The 18918-nt window shown below is 43.9% G+C and overlaps 1 protein-coding gene across 1 annotated transcript in view; it reads left to right on the plus strand.

The window, feature by feature from the left end:
* Positions 1-18918, plus strand: part of LOC126427962 (uncharacterized) — a 184855-nt gene that overhangs the window by 23615 nt on the left and 142322 nt on the right. Inside the window, exon 3 of the mRNA XM_050089850.1 lies at positions 12068-12373. Within this exon, the coding sequence (XP_049945807.1) occupies positions 12068-12373 (306 nt within the window). The remainder of the gene's footprint in view (positions 1-12067; positions 12374-18918) is intronic.

Here is an 18918-nt window from a genome sequence, read left to right on the forward strand (position 1 = left end):
CAGCTCTCTGACTGGTTTGAAGTGCCTGGGTCAACCTCTCCATCTCATTGTTGCGCTTTGCCCCACTTCCTCAGTTATTTATTCAATACATTGTAATACACACTAAGACAAAAAGAAACGATACACCTCCCAATGGGACGGAAATCGCTATATATAATCCACATGTACAGACAAATAAATGATTACAGCCGGCTGCTGTGGCGGAGCGGGTCTAGGCGCTTCAGGTCAGAACCGCGCTGCTGCTACGGTCGCTGGTTCGAATCCTGTCTCGGGCATGGATGTGTGTGATGTCCTTAGGTTAGTTAGGTTTAAGTAGTTCTAAGTCTAGGGGACTGATGACCTCAGATGTTAAGTCCCATAGTGCTCAGAGCCATTTGAACCATTTGAACTTAAGGAGGGTAGGATGTCAAACCGGCCGACTTGGAGCAGGAGAGGCACCACAGGACATTTTAATTTCCACTGTCTATACTTTCACAAATAAATTCATAAAACTTTGTCAGCATGACCAGGAAGGATTCAGAATTCACACCCATAGCAGTGGAAGTTCGAAAACATAACGAAGTAATTTTTTTTACATGTGAAATTTCATAATTTTTTTCACTTACTAATGGCAGCATTTGTTGCTATAGGTACACTTTTCTTCATAAGAAAGAGAGATGGTTCGATGAATTTTGCACAGCATACAAACCATACTTAAAGGTGTATGAAACTCTAGAATTTTCCAAATCTATTAAAAACTGTGGTAAAAATTGAGGTAATTAACTACAAAATTTGTGTTTTCTCTGAACATGAAGTTTAAAATACAACAGATCATTCGTTTTTTCATAAATTAAATAAATTCTAGGGTTTCATATACCTGTAAGTATGGTATGTATGCTGTGCAAAATTCATCGAAGTATCTCTCTAACTTACGAAGAAAAGTGTACCTATAGCAACAAATGCAGCGATTAGTAATTGAAAAAAATGATGAAATTTCACACGTAAAAAAAATTATTTTGTTATGTTTTCGAACTTCCACTGCAATGAGTGTGAATCCTGAATCCTTCCTGGTGATGCTGACAAAGTTTTATGAATTTATTTGTAAAAGTATAGACACTGGAAATTAAAATGTCCTGTGATGCCTCTCCAGCTCCAAGTCGGCCCGTTTGACGTCCTACCCCCCTTAAACCTAACTAACCTAAGAACATCACACACATCTATGCCCGAGGCAGGATTCGAACCCGCAACTATAGCACCAGCGCGGCTCCGGACTGAAGCGCCTAGAACCGCTCGTCCACAGCGGCCGACGCGTTAGTTCACCTATGGTCCTTACGCAGCTACTTATTCGAGTTGACGTTGATCCAAAGAGTTATTGGAAGTCGTCCTGAGAGATCTCGTGCCAAATGTTATCCAACTGGCACTTTAGATGGTTAAAATCCCAAGCTGGATGTAGGGCCCTGCCCATAATGGTCCAAACGTTCTCAGTTGGGGACCTTACACGGTTTGGCAAGCACGAAGTCAAGCAATAGAAACTCTCGCGTTGTGCGGACGGGCTTTATCTTGCTGAAATGTAAGCCCATGATGGCTTTCCATGATTGGCAACATAAAGGGGCATAGCATATCGTCGACGTATCACTGTGCTGAAAGTGTGCCGCAGATGACAAACCATGTGTGTCCTGGAAACCTACACCATCACTCCTGGTTGTCAGGCCACATGGTGGGCAACACTCAGGTTGATATCTCACCACTGTCTGGGGTGTCACCACACACGGCTTCGGCGCGGAATCTCATTGACTGTAGCAGAATTGTCTTCATTGATGAGTCCCGCTTCGAACTGAACCCCAGTTTCCTGTAAAGAAGTGTCTGGAGATGTCCAGAACAGTTGTAGGGTACCATCTTGACTGGTCCGCCATACGGCCCGAAACTAGGAGTGATGATCTGGGGTGCCATTCTTTTCATTGCAGGATGTGTTTGGTCGTCATCCGCGGCACCCTAACAACACAGTGGTTGGTCAACTTATTATAATTTTGTTACCCCTTCATGGTGAGCCATCCTGAGCTTACATTTCAGCAGCACAATGCGTAACTCTGTACTTCAATGTGGTGATCCATCTTGCTGAACGATGTAACCCATATCAAGCTGTGGCGTCAATCATTGCTGAGACATGACCAGGTAAATGTCTGTTGGAAAACTTCTCTCAGTGAAGAAAAATGGACCATACAGTTTTTGTAACGACATCGAACAGAACACATTGACTTCTAGACTTGGCCACTGTTTCTATGTTTCGATACAGTGTATCGACACGTGGAACTGTATCAGTGTTTCGGAACGGCTGTGGTTCACTGTTTCGAAACAGTGGTGTTTCATTCCGCTCCTGTCTCGGATAACCGCACCAGATTCGATCTCGAGCCAGACACAGAAACTGTATCGTTGTTTCAAAATAAGGCTGTTTCAGTCCACCTGCGCTTGGAACGGACTAATTGTATCGAAATAGTGATGTTTCATTCCGCTCTGTGTCGTACGAGATTCGGGCTCGGCACAGATACTGAAACACAACATAACACTTCATGAAACACTTTTTTAAAGTGTCGAAATCTTTTTGACAAGCAATAGCATGAAGCTTAAGATATCCGAAAATAAAGCTTCGTTTCTAGCTGACTGTTCTATTACCAAATGGCGTAACATCTGCTTTATAAACACTAACCAAACAATAAAACAACGTATACTATTCAGATTCAAAATAATAAATATGTGAAAATCATTCGATTAAATTACACTTTTTTTATAACATACACTTCTCTTTTCATGTACAGTAATCGTATTAAGAAACGCAAGTAAGCCTACAACATTTTGAATAAAAAAAGGCGTAGAGTGACAGTTATTAGACATATACATAAATTTGATCTAGGTATAATTGCAAGCAATCTGTTTGACATATCACTGATAGTGTAATGGTGAACGGGAAGGGCTGGGAAGCATGGTGACTTTATAGCAACGGTTAGAAACACCTTGAAAGACAAAATTTTTTTCTGTTATATTTTGTTATTTATTCGAATTATTTGGCGTTTTTTGTGAGTCTATAGTCACTGTGCCTATTATCCACAATGATTCCCTTTGTGTACATGGAAATTAGCAGGATGGGTACATTACCCATACTAACGGAATGTGGGAATTCCAGTAGCATATCCGTTGTTTCTGCAGTTTGCTCCTATCTCCAGTTCCGTTCGTGGTGGTTCTTCTGTCTTCAGCTACGGCTGTCCTCAACCAATTGAAAAGTATGAAAGTCACACGACACGAAAGCAGCGCATTTGCTGCAGGAAATTCGAAACTGCCGAGACGCCCAAATGATAGTTTCATACTTTCTGCGAAATGATTAGCGCTCTCGCACCTCATTTGTGTTTATGTGGACATACTTATACAACAGACATTCAAGATGATAAAATGTGTAGGTTTATTAGATTACAAAACACAAACTGTTTCACTGTTTCGAAACAGCGTAACCAAACATTACATTGTACCCTTTCATTTGCTTCGAAACAGTTAAGTGTTTCAGTTTGCCCATCTCTGTTGACTTCCAGTGAGTGAAGCTGACGTGCAGCTGCATACGTACTCTTTTTGGCAACCTTTGTTCAAATGTGGTGCTCAGTTCAACCAGCCGCTTATGTGCAAAGTTACCTCGTCGCTAAAAGTGAGACATACAGCAAATGTTTATTCCTCTGTGGCTTCACTCATTTTTGTACTACGTTTGACGTAGTCTTCCTGTTTCAGTTCCCGTAAAATATAAATGACGCACAGTTTCATTTTCTGTTTCGTTTCTGCACAGCTCGCTAAACCTTGGTTGGACTATCTTACACGAAAGGCCAATTCTTAGAACTTTTTGGGCTTGTACACGTGGTCGGTTAGTACCTTCTATTTTGCACAAATGTCGTGTTTCGTCAACTACCGATAATATCTGCGTATGTTGTTGGCATTTGGAGATGCTTGATTGTATTGCTGACGAAATCTCTGTATTGTGATGACAGAACCCCTGTTGTTAGAGTCTAATGCACACAGTAACTTCCTGGACGGGATCTACCATTTTCACCTACGAAACGGAACTTTTCACTTGCGCATCACCGTGCTTATGGCGAATCCCGATTCACTGCGCTTGTGCAACGATCGAAATTCTGAACGCTGATTATTTTACGCTCTCTGTTAATTCTTATCGATGTATTGCTATGTGCCGCTACAGCGCGGAAGCACTGTAACAAATACGTCTGAAAAGGCGGCGCAGAATCACAGTAGGGACGGGGGCTCTTGTTGTTCGGTTCCTATTTGAGCTAGGAACATGAGGTATAAATTTTTTGATTTAGCCCGGACCAATGGTCATTTGTATAGCCATTCGAACATCTGTCTTACTGTAGGTATGTTACAGTATATTAAGCAGAGTTTGAAGGACGAACCGGAGCTGGCACCCAGGCAGATTATACGAATCGATTAATTACTTTTGTAAAAGATTTTAAATGGGCTAAAATTAATGCTCAGCTAACGGAAAGAAAAGTTTTCTCGGACTGTTTTGAAGCGCGCCACTTCTATACTTTAAACTTGTACGAATCAGTTCAAACTTTGCACGAATGCAGATAAGTGGATAAAGCCAAAAAGAATTCTTTGTCCGTTGTCAAGACGTCAATATACGATGGTTTAAAATCGAAGTAAATGGAGCAAGTAAAGTTCGTTCTTATGTGAATTCAATGCTCGGAAATGGTTTAAAGTGAATCAGCTAAACAAATAATGCATTCTTACCACAAAACTGAAAACTCGCTTTTAAAAATCTAGCTTCTTTCGGATTTTACGTGCAAAAAACATTTTTTTGTACGGGCGTCACTTATATTTTTTAAACTCGAAACACCGACATTGCGAACAGGAGCTGAGTAGACCAAGCATTTTAAATTTCTCCACAAGAAAAAAAAAACCCTTTGAGTCAAATCTTGCGATCGGGCAGGCCACGCAGCGGATCGCCCTCGACTAATCCATCTATTCGGAAAATGGCTATCGAAGATGAACGATCCGTGTATCACTTAGGTTGGATGAGGTCTATTGGCAAATCGTCAAGTAAATGATGCAATTCATCTCTGAGAAACGGCAGATATGTTTGATCAGTAAGACGCTGCGGGAATAAATAGGGGCGAGTGAAAGATCATGAACGCTGCACCACACCCGTTGAGGCTGAACCTCAGTTGATTGTCCTGTAGCTCTTCATGACGGTTTGCGTAAGCCCAGACATGATAGTTGTGATAGCTGAGATTCCATCACGCGAAAGTCAGCGTCATCATTGAATGAGATACACGCTAAGAACAGCAGAAACACACCACAGTGCCCTAACATGCGCTGACCGAATGCTGTTCTTGGTTGCAAGTCTGCGTCATTTAAATCTTGCACCCAATGAAGGTGACACGTGTCCAGAAACTTTTCATGTAGAATGTTTCGTATCGTCATGTGATTAACGCCTGCTCTTCTCGCCTTGTACTAGTTGATATCGTTTTATCCACACTACAAAAAAGACGTTCCCCAAGCTAAGGCGTACGTACATCGTGTTTGCAACTCTCTTCTCAACTGAACCTGTTTTCGCAAGCGTTGGTGGAGTGATACAAACATACTTACACAAGCTAACTGCCTCCCCCCTAGGGTAATTTTCAGCATAATGTTGACCTATTGCGTTCGTATTCACATCTGCTACGCCGTAGATCTACATCTACACCTACATACTCGACAAACTGTTGCATGCTGTATGGCGAGGGTACCTTGTACCATTACTAGTTATTTCCATATCTCCTATCTTACCTCCGCAGTCGTCACGCGAAATGTACACAACTGGAAATGGAACACATTGACACCGGTGTGTCAGACCCACCATACTTGCTCCGGACACTGCGAGAGGGCTGTACAAGCGATGATCACACGCACGGCACAGCGGACACACCAGGAACCGCGGTGTTGGCCGTCGAATGGCGCTAGCTGCGCAGCATTTGTGCACCGCCGCCGTCAGTGTCAGCCAGTTTGCCGTGGCATACGGAGCTCCATCGCAGTCTTTAACACTGGTAGCATGCCGCGACAGCGTGGACGTGAACCGTATGTGCAGTTGACGGACTTTGAGCGAGGGCGTATAGTGGGCATGCGGGAGGCCGGGTGGACGTACCGCCGAATTGCTCAACACGTGGGGCGTGAGGTCTCCACAGTACATCGATGTTGTCGCCAGTGGTCGGCGGAAGGTGAACGTGCCCGTCGACCTGGGACCGGACCGCAGCGACGCACGGATGCACGCCAAGACCGTAGGATCCTACGCAGTGCCGTAGGGGACCGCACCGCCACTTCCCAGCAAATTAGGGACACTGTTGCTCCTGGGGTATCGGCGAGGACCATTCGCAACCGTCTCCATGAAGCTGGGCTACGGTCCCGCACACCGTTAGGCCGTCTTCCGCTCACGCCCCAACATCGTGCAGCCCGCCTCCAGTGGTGTCGCGACAGGCGTGAATGGAGGGACGAATGGAGTCGTGTCGTCTTCAGCGATGAGAGTCGCTTCTGCCTTGGTGCCAATGATGGTCGTATGCGTGTTTGGCGCCGTGCAGGTGAGCGCCACAATCAGGACTGCATACGACCGAGGCACACAGGGCCAACACCCGGCATCATGGTGTGGGGAGCGATCTCCTACACTGGCCGTACACCACTGGTGATCGTCGAGGGGACACTGAATAGTGCACGGTACATCCAAACCGTCATCGAACCCATCGTTCTACCAATCCTAGACCGGCAAGGGAACTTGCTGTTCCAACAGGACAGTGCACGTCCGCATGTATCCCGTGCCACCCAACGTGCTCTAGAAGGTGTAAGTCAACTACCCTGGCCAGCAAGATCTCCGGATCTGTCCCCCATTGAGCATGTTTGGGACTGGATGAAGCGTCGTCTCACGCGGTCTGCACGTCCAGCACGAACGCTGGTCCAACTGAGGCGCCAGGTGGAAATGGCATGGCAAGCCGTTCCACAGAACTACATCCAGCATCTCTACGATCATCTCCATGGGAGAATAGCAGCCTGCATTGCTGCGAAAGGTGGATATACACTGTACTAGTGCCGACATTGTGCATGCTCTGTTGCCTGTGTCTATGTGCCTGTGGTTCTGTCAGTGTGATCATGTGATGTATCTGACCCCAGGAATGTGTCAATAAAGTTTCCCCTTCCTGGGACAATGAATTCACGGTGTTCTTATTTCAATTTCCAGGAGTGTACATTCGCTTATGAAGTCCTTATGAAGTCAGCTGCAAATGCCTGTTCAGGAAACCTTCTCGACAGTGTTTTGGATAAAAGGCCGTCGTTTTTCCTCCATAGATACCCATTTGAGTTCACGAAGCATCTCCGTGCCGCGCGGAATTAGCCGAGCGGTCTTAGGCGCTGCAGTCATGGACTGTGCGGCTGGTCCTGGCGGAGGTTCGAGTCCTCCATCGGGCATGGGTGTGTGTGTGTTTGTCCTCAGAATAATTTAGGTTAAGTAGTGTGTAAGCTTACGGACTGATGACCTTAGCAGTTAAGTCCGATAAGATTTCACACACATTTGAACAAGCATCTCCGTAACACTCGCGTGTTGATCGAATCTACTGGTAACAAAGCTATACCTTCCGAATAGCGTGTGTCTTCCCTTTGGGGTCCCAAACACTTGAACAGTACTCAAGAATGGTTCGCACTAGTGTTTCTATACACGCGGTATCCTTTGTAGATGACCTACACTTTCATAGAATTCTGCCAATCAGGACTGCTACGGTCGCAGGTTCGAATCCTGCCTCGGGCATGGGTGTGTGTGATGTCCTTAGGTTAGTTAAGTTTAAGTAGTTCTAAGTTCTAGGGGACTTATGACCTAAGATGTTGAGTCCCATAGTGCTCAGAGCCATTTGAACCAATTCTGCCAATAAATCGAAGTTGATCATTCGGCTTCCCTACAGTCAACCTTACGTGCTAGTTCCCTTTCATGACAGTTCGTTTTGGTGGAAGTTAGTGTACAGCAGAACAATCGACAATCAGGCAAAACGATTGCCATGACCGACTGTAAACAAAAAGGTGAGTAAAAATGTTGATTTGAGGTAGCGTAAATTACACAGCTATGCGTCAGTACAGGGAATTCCTTCCATAAGCCGTTAACGAGGGATTTTCGGACGCATGTTCATGTCAACTTTTTGTAAAGTTTGATGTCAAAAATATATCGCTAAAGTTTCCGACAGGTGTTTTTATACTTCGTGTATTCATTTTGATTTGCCCTGCACAATAAGCAGAGTCTGGTGAAGTTAGCACTCGAATTTCGAGAAATATACATTTTTTTTCGCCGTTCCTTATAGATATAGAGTTCTCTGCACAAAATTTCAGCGGTTCGAAAGAATTTCGAGAAGACAACAATAGAACTCCAAATAATTTTAGTCTTGTGAAAACATTATTTACCAGTTTGTGAAAAAATATATGATCACAATTCTGACTAGGTGTCCAACAATTCTACAGTAAACCCTAATGACATTTTTTGCGCAGATAATAGTTTATGAAACAACTGCAATAATCAGGGAACCACTTTCACCACATGAAACAAAGACAAATTCGTACAACAGTTTTGAACAAGAGTTACGTATGCCGAAAATTGTCAGTTAAACCCACACTCGAACCCGGAGAACTTTGCCCAAAGGTAGCAGGACGACCCGACCCACAACTGGTTGTCCATGATTTACATAGTTGCGCATGATTTACATAGTTTTCCGATGTTTAAGTTAGTCATTTAAATTAGCGTATTGGCAGAGGCAGATTTTTTAATGGTCGTGTTAACGTACATTAATTTGCTTTGCGAAACGTTGCAGAATCTGAAGTAATGTGGAGATGCTGCAATAGGAATCGCTGTGCTCTTTTTATTTCAGTTTCTATTGGTTTCTCTGTCTTAAGCTAACTGCAAATAATTAAGGAGAATTTCAATCTGTTAACTTGTGGCATACAGCGAAAACTTATGTTTACGTTTTGAAGACGATCATGATCATACACCAACTTCAGAATATTTATTAACCAGAAGACCATCATAAAATTCCTTTAGAAAAGGCTTAGGTTTGGATGGTTTGTCTTTAGACTTTACTGGTAAACGAGTAGGTAACAATCAGACAACAGAGAGCACGTTGGCTAAGAACGGTGTAACGAGTATACGCAACAATACCACTCACTGCCGTTTGAACAGTACGGTCACGCTCGTTCAGTCGTTGGCCTTGTGCAGTCGTCATTCTGGTATAACGACCATAAAAACGTCCAATCTACAAGAAATGAAACCTCTTTTCGGCTTGGAAGACTTTAAAGTGTCAGTTGATAGATGCTTTCCCGAGCTATTCAGAACTGAGGGCAGTTTTTTTTTCCTCTCTCTCTCTCTCTCTCTCTCCAAAATTCGATTTCTGCAAAATTGAAATTTTTCAGGAAACGCGAAAGACTGTTCAGGTATTTGTATATGGTTGAAATTGTTGCAAACTTCGCATGTACGGTATTAATTTCTAAGCAGCAATTGATACATCCATAAATCGAACAAACAATATGCAAACATATGTTTAAAAAACGATGAAGATATGAAATTATTTCAAAACTTGCTTTCTGCGTAATTTATTGATGTAAAGCTTCCTTTCTTGTCACACATTTACCAAGCAAACACAACAAAAAGAACAATACCTATAATTTTTAAATATTGCTGATGTAGGGTGCAGTAATTACATTGCGACGAAGACTTAAATATCTGAAGTCAATTCTGTCAAAATGTTTATAGTACAGTGTCTTAATCTGTTTCCCCAATATCTACATTTTCCATCGCATCGCTTATATTTGCACTATCGACAGCGCTATTCCCCTTCTGTATATTTTCGTGGGATTCCCTGGTCTCGCTGGGTGTTTCCATGAATTTCATCAGCTTTACCATATCTCGACTCTTTTTCTTTACTGACACGGTTAACCGTTTTCATTTTTGTGGCCATGGAGTTCTGTCCTTTCTTCTGGATGTCTACTACACTTAACTCTCCACACTATCTGGAAGAAACAGAAACTCTGTAAGTTGGAACGCTTTTTGTCGTAACGTGGGGTTTTGGCAATGCTGAGAGGAAATTTGGACTTCAAATACTGCTAGACTTCTGTTTGAGATTACACGCATACCAGTCATATTGTAAAACTTCCACGCCACCACGTTTCGCAGGATTTTATGATATTGCTTAGGTTACGTAATTTCTTCTTTCTCTCTGTACATTTTCCCCAGGTTACCGAATACCGATAAGAAGATGTAATTATAGCTGTGCCCCCCATTGGAAAGTAACGGTCAATACTTGTGAACCTTAGACTTTTCATGCAATCTTGATAAGGTGGCTCTTTCATAAGGCACTTCTCTTTCTCCCCCTTTCAACTTCTGTTACAAGGTAAGAGTATTATTCCGCCATTTTATTTGAAATGACCTTTTAAACAGGCTAAGAATACATAAAACACCATTGTCGTCTCAGATAGGCACTTTTGCAACTGACAACGACCCGACAATAATTCAGATGGATAGAAAGCAAAAACCTCGAGACCGTATTTTTACTTTTGCAAATGTTACCAACACGATCATTGAAATTGGCATTATGAAAATCAAAAGTCTGTTCACCCTACAAAAATTAGCTGCAGACAGCGAGTTTTGTTGTATCAGTTTCGTGGCAGAAAGCTAGTATTGGAGTAACGAAGGTTATTTGGTAGGTTCTAATCATGGAAGTAATTAGGTTTTGAAATAAAAATTGTCCAACTGCGAGAAGGACTCGCGCACTAAGGGTTCAGTGCAAACTTAATTATGAATAAATAAATATATAATTCATGCATCCTGGAAATCGGAAATCTCAAACCCTTTTTCCTGATATACACGCAGATATGTTATTTTGATTGCGAGAATAGCAAGATCGTATGAAATTCCCCCCCCCCCCCCCCCTCCACTCGGTGAACCATGGACCTTGCCGTTGGTGGGGAGGTTTGCGTGCCTCAGCGATACAGATGGCCGTACCGTAGGTGCAGCCACAACGGAGGGGTATCTGTTGAGAGGCCAGACAAACGTGTGGTTCCAGAAGAGGGGCAGCAGCCTTTTCAGTAGTTGCAGGGGCAACAGTCTGGATGATTGACTTATCTGGCCTTGTAACACTAACCAAAACGGCCTTGTTGTGCTGGTAGGTACTGCGAACGGCTGAAAGCAAGGGGAAACTACAGCCGTAATTTTTCCCGAGGGCATGCAGCTTCACTGTATGTCATGGATAGCTGCATCCAACCAGTCTCTGGACTGAAGACCACAACAACAACATATATAGGTACAGAAGATTTAAGAAAACATATTTTATTTACGTACTGAAACATGACTACAACTTAAATTTTACGTTTTCATGCAGTAAAGTTCGTCTGTTATGCGTTTGTAGGATGATGAATGCAATGTATGTTCTGACGGCAGAAAGATATGTTACACGCTATATTATTACAAATTAACAATTTTCAGATTTTACCGATACTTGTAGCATGAAACAATGCGCCTTTGCAAATTTCATGATTCTGGGTCAATGGGAAGTACGCTATAGGTTTTGATGAGTGAGATTTCGAGTATCATCATATGACATAAATGGCCGTATCTTTTGAATAAATTACCTTAGAAGCTTAATATTTTCACACCACCAAGAGACCACAGACGTGACATAAATTTGCACTTGAGACATCTACATGTTCCTGAGGATAAGGGTCCTTAACAGTCGGACCGACAAACAGACGTAGAACAAAGTGGTCCTGCAAGGATTCTGTTTCTCCAGATTGAGGCACAGAGCCCTATAAAAACTGCTTTCTGAACAAGAAAGGAAAGGAAAAGAAAAAAAAAAGAAACCACCTATTTTGGCCATTTTTGCAGAAGTCGACTTCTGAAAGAAAAAAACTGTTCTCAGTTGTGATCATTACTTTTTTTCGCGAAATTCTGCGGAACTATCCAAATTTTGAACAGAGAACTTGAGAACTACGGGATATCTATCAAGGACTCTGGGAAAAAAATGCATGTTTCTCGCACTTGTCACAGGACGATGGCGAGGAAGACGATGCCGGTCAGCAGGTGGAGCCGACGCTGCCTCCGACGGGCGGCGGGGGCGTGTTCGTCACCAAGACCTACCTCACGACGTACACCTACCTGACGACACTGCTGGGCGAGGGCGGCTCCACTGTCGTGACAAGCAGCGAGCGCGTCGTCAGTAACGTGGCCACCGAGTACGCGCCAGAGCCGCCACTGCCGGGACTCGAACCGGGCCACGGCATCACACTGCACGGCGTCCAGGATGCACCGCTCTCCACGGGCCTGCTCTACACCACATACAGCTACCACCTGCAGGTAAGCCCGCACCCACCACACTGAGACAGCTGCTAGAGGTGGCTACAAGCACAATTCTGTGCTTGACAAGCCCACATGTGCAAGAATGCTTGACAAGCACGTTTAAGAAGCACGCATGTACAAGAGTGCTTGCGCATGTATCTCTGACAAGCATGCATGCGCAAACATCCGTACAAGTATGCAGGCGCAAACACCCGCGTGATCACGCATCTGCAAGCACCCTTACAAGCATGAATGCTTGTGCTGCTTACCTGCAGCTACCACCTGCAGGTAAGCCCGCACCCACCACACTGAGGCAGCTGCTAAATGTGGATACAACCACAACTTGTGCTTGACAAGCACACATGCGGAAGTACACTTGACAAGCATGTTTAACAAGCACGCATGTGCAAGAATGTTTGCCCATGTATCTCTGACAAGCATGCATGTGCAAACATCCGTACAAGTATGCATGTGCAAACACCTGCACAATCATGCATCTGCAAGCACCCTTACAAGCATGATGCTTGTGCTAGCATGATTGACAGGCACACACGCGCAACCTGTCGGACAAGCATGCTCGAGCGCATGTAGAATAAATTTGCGCTAGCATCAGGTCTGGAAACTGTGTTAACTCTAAAGGGACGTCCACACTGTTGGTGCTACCAGACTTGTGCTTGACAGACTTGTATGTCAGCATACTCGTCAAACTTGTTTGACTCACGCTCGTGCCGGTTCTGTCTTTGTCCAAACAACCGCAGCTGCTTGCCAGTCTGACTCGTGAGGATCCATTCCATACTTGCAGTCGATTCCAGTGCGGACGGATTGGTTGTAGCAAGTATCAGCTTCCTTGGGATGCGCCTGTTAGCTCAGAAACAAGATAGAAGAAGACGAAGGAGAAAAAAAACACCACTCAGTTGATGGATGATCACAGTTCTCAGAAGCAGAAAGATATATAGTAGGAGTGATGTGATGAATGACTTGACCCCAGTGCCAGACTTCCCAGGCTCATTTTTCTTCTGGTGGGCTTTCCTGTAAATGGCCAATAAGCTGGTCATCTTTCTTTTATTTCAGTTTTGGTCACATCCATGCAGAGTTCTGTCATGATGGAATCCTATGCTTCACTGTTTTCGGATCTGATTTTATAGTGGGGGTTTGTGACATCCCACAACACAGGGTATTGTTCACACTGATCCAGTCCGTTTTAGAAAAAAAAAGAACAATGCCCACAACACAGGAAAAGAAAGAAGAGTTCTGTCATGATGAAATCCCATGCTTCACTGTTTTTGGATTTGATTTTATAATGGGGCTTTGTGGCATCCCACAACACACGGTATTGTTCACATCCAGTCCATTTTAGAAAAAAAAAAGAAAAAAAACAATGTCCACAACACAGAAAAAGAAAGAAACTGGAACAGATCTAGACAAGTACAGCGAGCCGACTGATCTGGATGAGTGCAGTGAGCCGACTGATCTGGACTTGTCACCATTCACACCACTCAAACCCCTCGCTATGCATCCCTTTAATGCACCGACAACAGGCAGAGCCAAGACGAGCCACGGGCTCTGGCGGCTTGCAAGCCCGTCTCGCGGAGAGTCCTCGGTGCCTACCTCTGTCCATATTACTCATAATGAACGCAAGTCTCACAAGCACACAAGTAGTGTGGAAGCACCCTAAGATGACAGAGCTCAGAAAGAGTGGCAGGGGAGTGAAAAGCAGAGGAAATCCAGTGCATTCATCACATAGGCCGTGCAGGGTGAAGAGGCATGGCTCCAGGGACGGGAAAAACTGATCAGTTAAAACTGATACCAATATTTTAGTTCTGAATTACTGGTATTTTTGGTATTTATTTGGTCTCAATTATGACAGATCTTTCTTATTTTTTTTTTTTTTATTAACACCCAAGTAAAAATCCAGAAATATCAATTAGCCATAACAGCAGTGCTAAAACTTTTCATTTTTAAATAAACCAGTTTTGAAAGGGGAACAATTTTTATATATGAAGACAGTAACTGTTCTCGAAAGAACAGAATACTGTTGATAACCGTGCAGCTTTTCCCTGGAATAAATGATGACTAACTGAAACGACAGGTGTTGTTGATATACCTCGATGTGGACAGCTGAAAATGTGTGCCCCGACCGGGACTCAAACCCGGGATCTCCTGCTTATATGGCAGACGCTCTATCCATCTGAGCCACTGAGGACGCAGATGAATAGCGCGACTGCAGGGACTTATCCCTTGCACGATTCCCGTGAGACTCACATTCCCAACTGTCCACAATTCTACATATGTAATGTACCTTATAGACATTTGCCCATTCACTCATTTTCAGCTGTCCACATCGAGGTATATCAACAACACCTGTCGGCAGCTGAGGGTTTCAGTTAGTCGTCATTTATTCCAGGAACAATTTTTATTCATAAAATTTGGTTTGCTTTGAAATATAACATTGTTATAGAAGATGGGGAAAAGTAATCAGTACTACACTCCTGGAAATTGAAATAAGAACACCGTGAATTCATTGTCCCAGGAAGGGGAAACTTTATTGACACATCCCTGGGGTCAGATACATCACATGATCACACTGACAGAACCAGAGGCACATAGACACAGGCAACAGAGCATGCACAATGTCGGCACTAGTACAGTGTATATCCACCTTTCGCAGCAATGCAGGCTGCTATTCTCCCATGGAGACGATCGTAGAGATGCTGGATGTAGTCCTGTGGAACGGCTTGCCATGCCATTTCTACCTGGCGCCTCAGTTGGACCAGCGTTCGTGCTGGACGTGCAGACCGCGTGAGACGACGCTTCATCCAGTCCCAAACATGCTCAATGGGGGACAGATCCGGAGATCTTGCTGGCCAGGGTAGTTGACTTACACCTTCTAGAGCACGTTGGGTGGCACGGGATACATGCAGACGTGCATTGTCCTGTTGGAACAGCACGTTCCCTTGCCGGTCTAGGATTGGTAGAACGATGGGTTCGATGACGGTTTGGATGTACCGTGCACTATTCAGTGTCCCCTCGACGATCACCAGTGGTGTACGGCCAGTGTAGGAGATCGCTCCCCACACCATGATGCCGGGTGTTGGCCCTGTGTGCCTCGGTCGTATGCAGTCCTGATTGTGGCGCTCACCTGCACGGCGCCAAACACGCATACGACCATCATTGGCACCAAGGCAGAAGCGACTCTCATCGCTGAAGACGACACGTCTCCATTCGTCCCTCCATTCACGCCTGTCGCGACACCACTGGAGGCGGGCTGCACGATGTTGGGGCGTGAGCGGAAGACGGCCTAACGGTGTGCGGGACCGTAGCCCAGCTTCATGGAGACGGTTGCGAATGGTCCTCGCCGATACCCCAGGAGCAACAGTGTCCCTAATTTGCTGGGAAGTGGCGGTGCGGTCCCCTACGGCACTGCGTAGGATCCTACGGTCTTGGCGTGCATCCGTGCGTCGCTGTGGTCCGGTCACAGGTCGACGGGCACGTGCACCTTCCGCCGACCACTGGCGACAACATCGATGTACTGTGGAGACCTCACGCCCCACGTGTTGAGCAATTCGGCGGTACGTCCACCCGGCCCCCCGTATGCCCACTATACGCCCTCGCTCAAAGTCCGTCAACTGCACATACGGTTCACGTCCACGCTGTCGCGGCATGCTACCAGTGTTAAAGACTGCGATGGAGCTCCGTATGCCACGGCAAACTGGCTGACACTGACGGCGGCGGTGCACAAATGCTGCGCAGCTAGCGCCATTCGACGGCCAATATCGCGGTTCCTGGTGTGTCCGCTGTGCCGTGCGTGTGATCATTGCTTGTACAGCCCTCTCGCAGTGTCCGGAGCAAGTATGGTGGGTCTGACACACCGGTGTCAATGTGTTCTTTTTTCCATTTCCAGGAGTGTATATTAATAACAATTCTGACAGAAATAAACACCTGGAATAAGAACTGGTACAGCACTGCTGAGACAATAATGCCCCTGTTGCAGTGTGTCGTGGCCAGAGGTACGCATGTACGTCCAGTCTAAAAGACTTGCCCCTACTTGGTCTGTACAGCAGTTTCTCATCACCAGACATCCGTGGCATTGCTGAATGGCACCCCAACCCTAGTCTGGAAATATTTTTACGAAGTGATGTAGCAGTGAAATAGAATGCTTCATTTGCTTAAAAGATTATATAATTGTCTGCCATTTCTCTGAAACATTAAAAGAAGAGTAAATTTATGGTAACAGTAATAAACTAAAATCTTAACAATTCATTCATAGTATATCCTAAAAATAGAAAGCACCAAATCTGCCGTCTGTGGCTACATAATATGGCTTTATCTGCTCGGAGCCCTTGAGAATGGACAAATTAATCTGAAAAAGAGACTTCTTCAATCTCAGTTTTCACCCTTTAGCACTGACTGTTTATAATGGCCAAATAATGGTATAATCCCTGATTACAACACCATTTTTAGCAGAGTTTCAAAAAATTAGAATCAGTAGGATAGTACTGGTGGTTATTTGTAGTATTCAACCACTTATCACTTTTTTCAAGAAAAGCAGTTTTCTTTTATTTGCCTATATATTGACTCTATGTATCTTGAAACTGAGAGAGTTAAAAGTTATTAATCTTTGTTTGAGTTCCTCAGTACTGCAGTAAGTAATAGGAATGAAAAAAAAAAACCAAAGATCAGTTGTTTCAGAAACCAGCCTTTTGAGCAATTTTGACAGTCAGGTTTAAACTGGCGTGGGAAAAAACTGGTACAGCTGAAAACTGATTGTTTCAGCAGTAACTGCCATCCTTAGCTGGCACCACAAAGCACAAACTGTGTGTGATGCTTCTGCAAAAGCAGTGTGATCAAATTTTGATTATTCTTTCTTGTGCAGACATTCAAACATGTGTATCAAGAACAGGGAGGCTTGTGCAAGAGTTCATCAGTTCTGAGCTAGCTTCCATAATGTGTTTCCATAGCTCCCATGTCAGACCACAGAAACATTAATCCTGAAGTGATGGAGGAGTTTATTCGTACTTATGAAAGACACACATGCTTATGGATTGTAAAAAGTAAAGAATACCATGGCAAAGAAAAGACCACCTACATGTGCTACCTGCAGACAAACAGTGTGCTTCTCCATCCATATCTGTACCGGCCACACTGATGCAGCTAAAGGTGACTACACACATAACTGCGTGCTTGACAAAAACACATATGCAAGTAAGCTTGAATATGTCAAAGACATATTTGTGGAAATATTAAAGCTGCACAAACAGCTTAATGCTTGCTGGAATCTAGATTATGGATGCTTCTGGAAGTGTTCAAGCATGTGCCTGCTAAAGAATAAGTACCACGAACAAAGAGGCTTGTGCGAGCATTTGTTAGCTCCTGTACCCACCACGTCTGGTCTCAGAAATATCAACTCCATATTCTTGGGATAGTTCATTTGTACCTGTGAAATGCATCCATGCTCATGGATTGTAAAAGGTAAAGAATATTACTTCATGTGAAATACAAAGTACCCAGAGAAATAGCGATAAAAATGAATTTGCTGACTGTAAATTCCTTGACATAAACTAATATTAGGTATTAATTCAGTCCTACTATCCATTAGTGACATGTGAAATTTTGAGCTGGACTGGGACTCGAAGTACTTCAGCTATCGCCGCACACTTCCCAGGTGACTCAAACCTCCGTATGTGACGCTGCCTACATCCTTATATCATAGTCCACTTTCAGACATGCAAGTAACTACTACAAGTCTAGGAAGGCACGTGACAAAAACATCGGTCTCGATTCCTCGTATCCCCATTCTCCCTATTGCGAGAATCCGCGTAATGTTGTGAGCATTAGGTGATGAGTTCAGTGAACTATGATATGAGACTGTAGACACCTATAGCTGAATTCATTAAGGAGATCACTTGCGATAAGTGGCTAATCCTGGTTCAAATCTTGGCCATCATTAATGGGTACCTCGTACAGGTGATGTCAAGGATTCACAGTCAGATGACTGTCGATTCCATTTTATGCACAATATTTTGAAGATCAATAAAATCATCCCTTTACTTACAGTAAATGGAAACAACAACACACAGAAGCACACAATTAATCCATCGCTCTGCAGAAACCAGAGAGATAATACCCTCCTATCCCTGACCGTGCCATATTTACTTTTGTTCCTCAACACGCACCATATCATGTGAAACATCAAGCAGCCAATTATTAAGTAAACAATCAATTATTGATAAAATTATTTAATCAGATAGATATTTATCTAATTAAACAATTATGCAGTAAGTCTCATATGTATCCTTGTCAACTGTGCCCTGTTCAATGAATAATTTAAGTACTTGTAGAAAATGCTGATGAGGATATTGCTGTGCTCTGTTTCTGGTCAGACACATTTTCTGTTCAAGCTATGTTTGAGACATGAATTATTATAGTTTTGTAAACTTCCAGATTTTGCAGTTCACAGTGTGTAGCACTGTGACATGGACTAATAATAATAATATATCTAAAAACAAAGATGATGTGACTTACCGAACGAAAGTGCTGGCAGGTCGATAGACACACAAACAAAC

Source organism: Schistocerca serialis, chromosome 12 (genome assembly GCF_023864345.2).
Source record: "Schistocerca serialis cubense isolate TAMUIC-IGC-003099 chromosome 12, iqSchSeri2.2, whole genome shotgun sequence".
In the NCBI taxonomy this organism is placed as follows: domain Eukaryota; kingdom Metazoa; phylum Arthropoda; class Insecta; order Orthoptera; family Acrididae; genus Schistocerca; species Schistocerca serialis.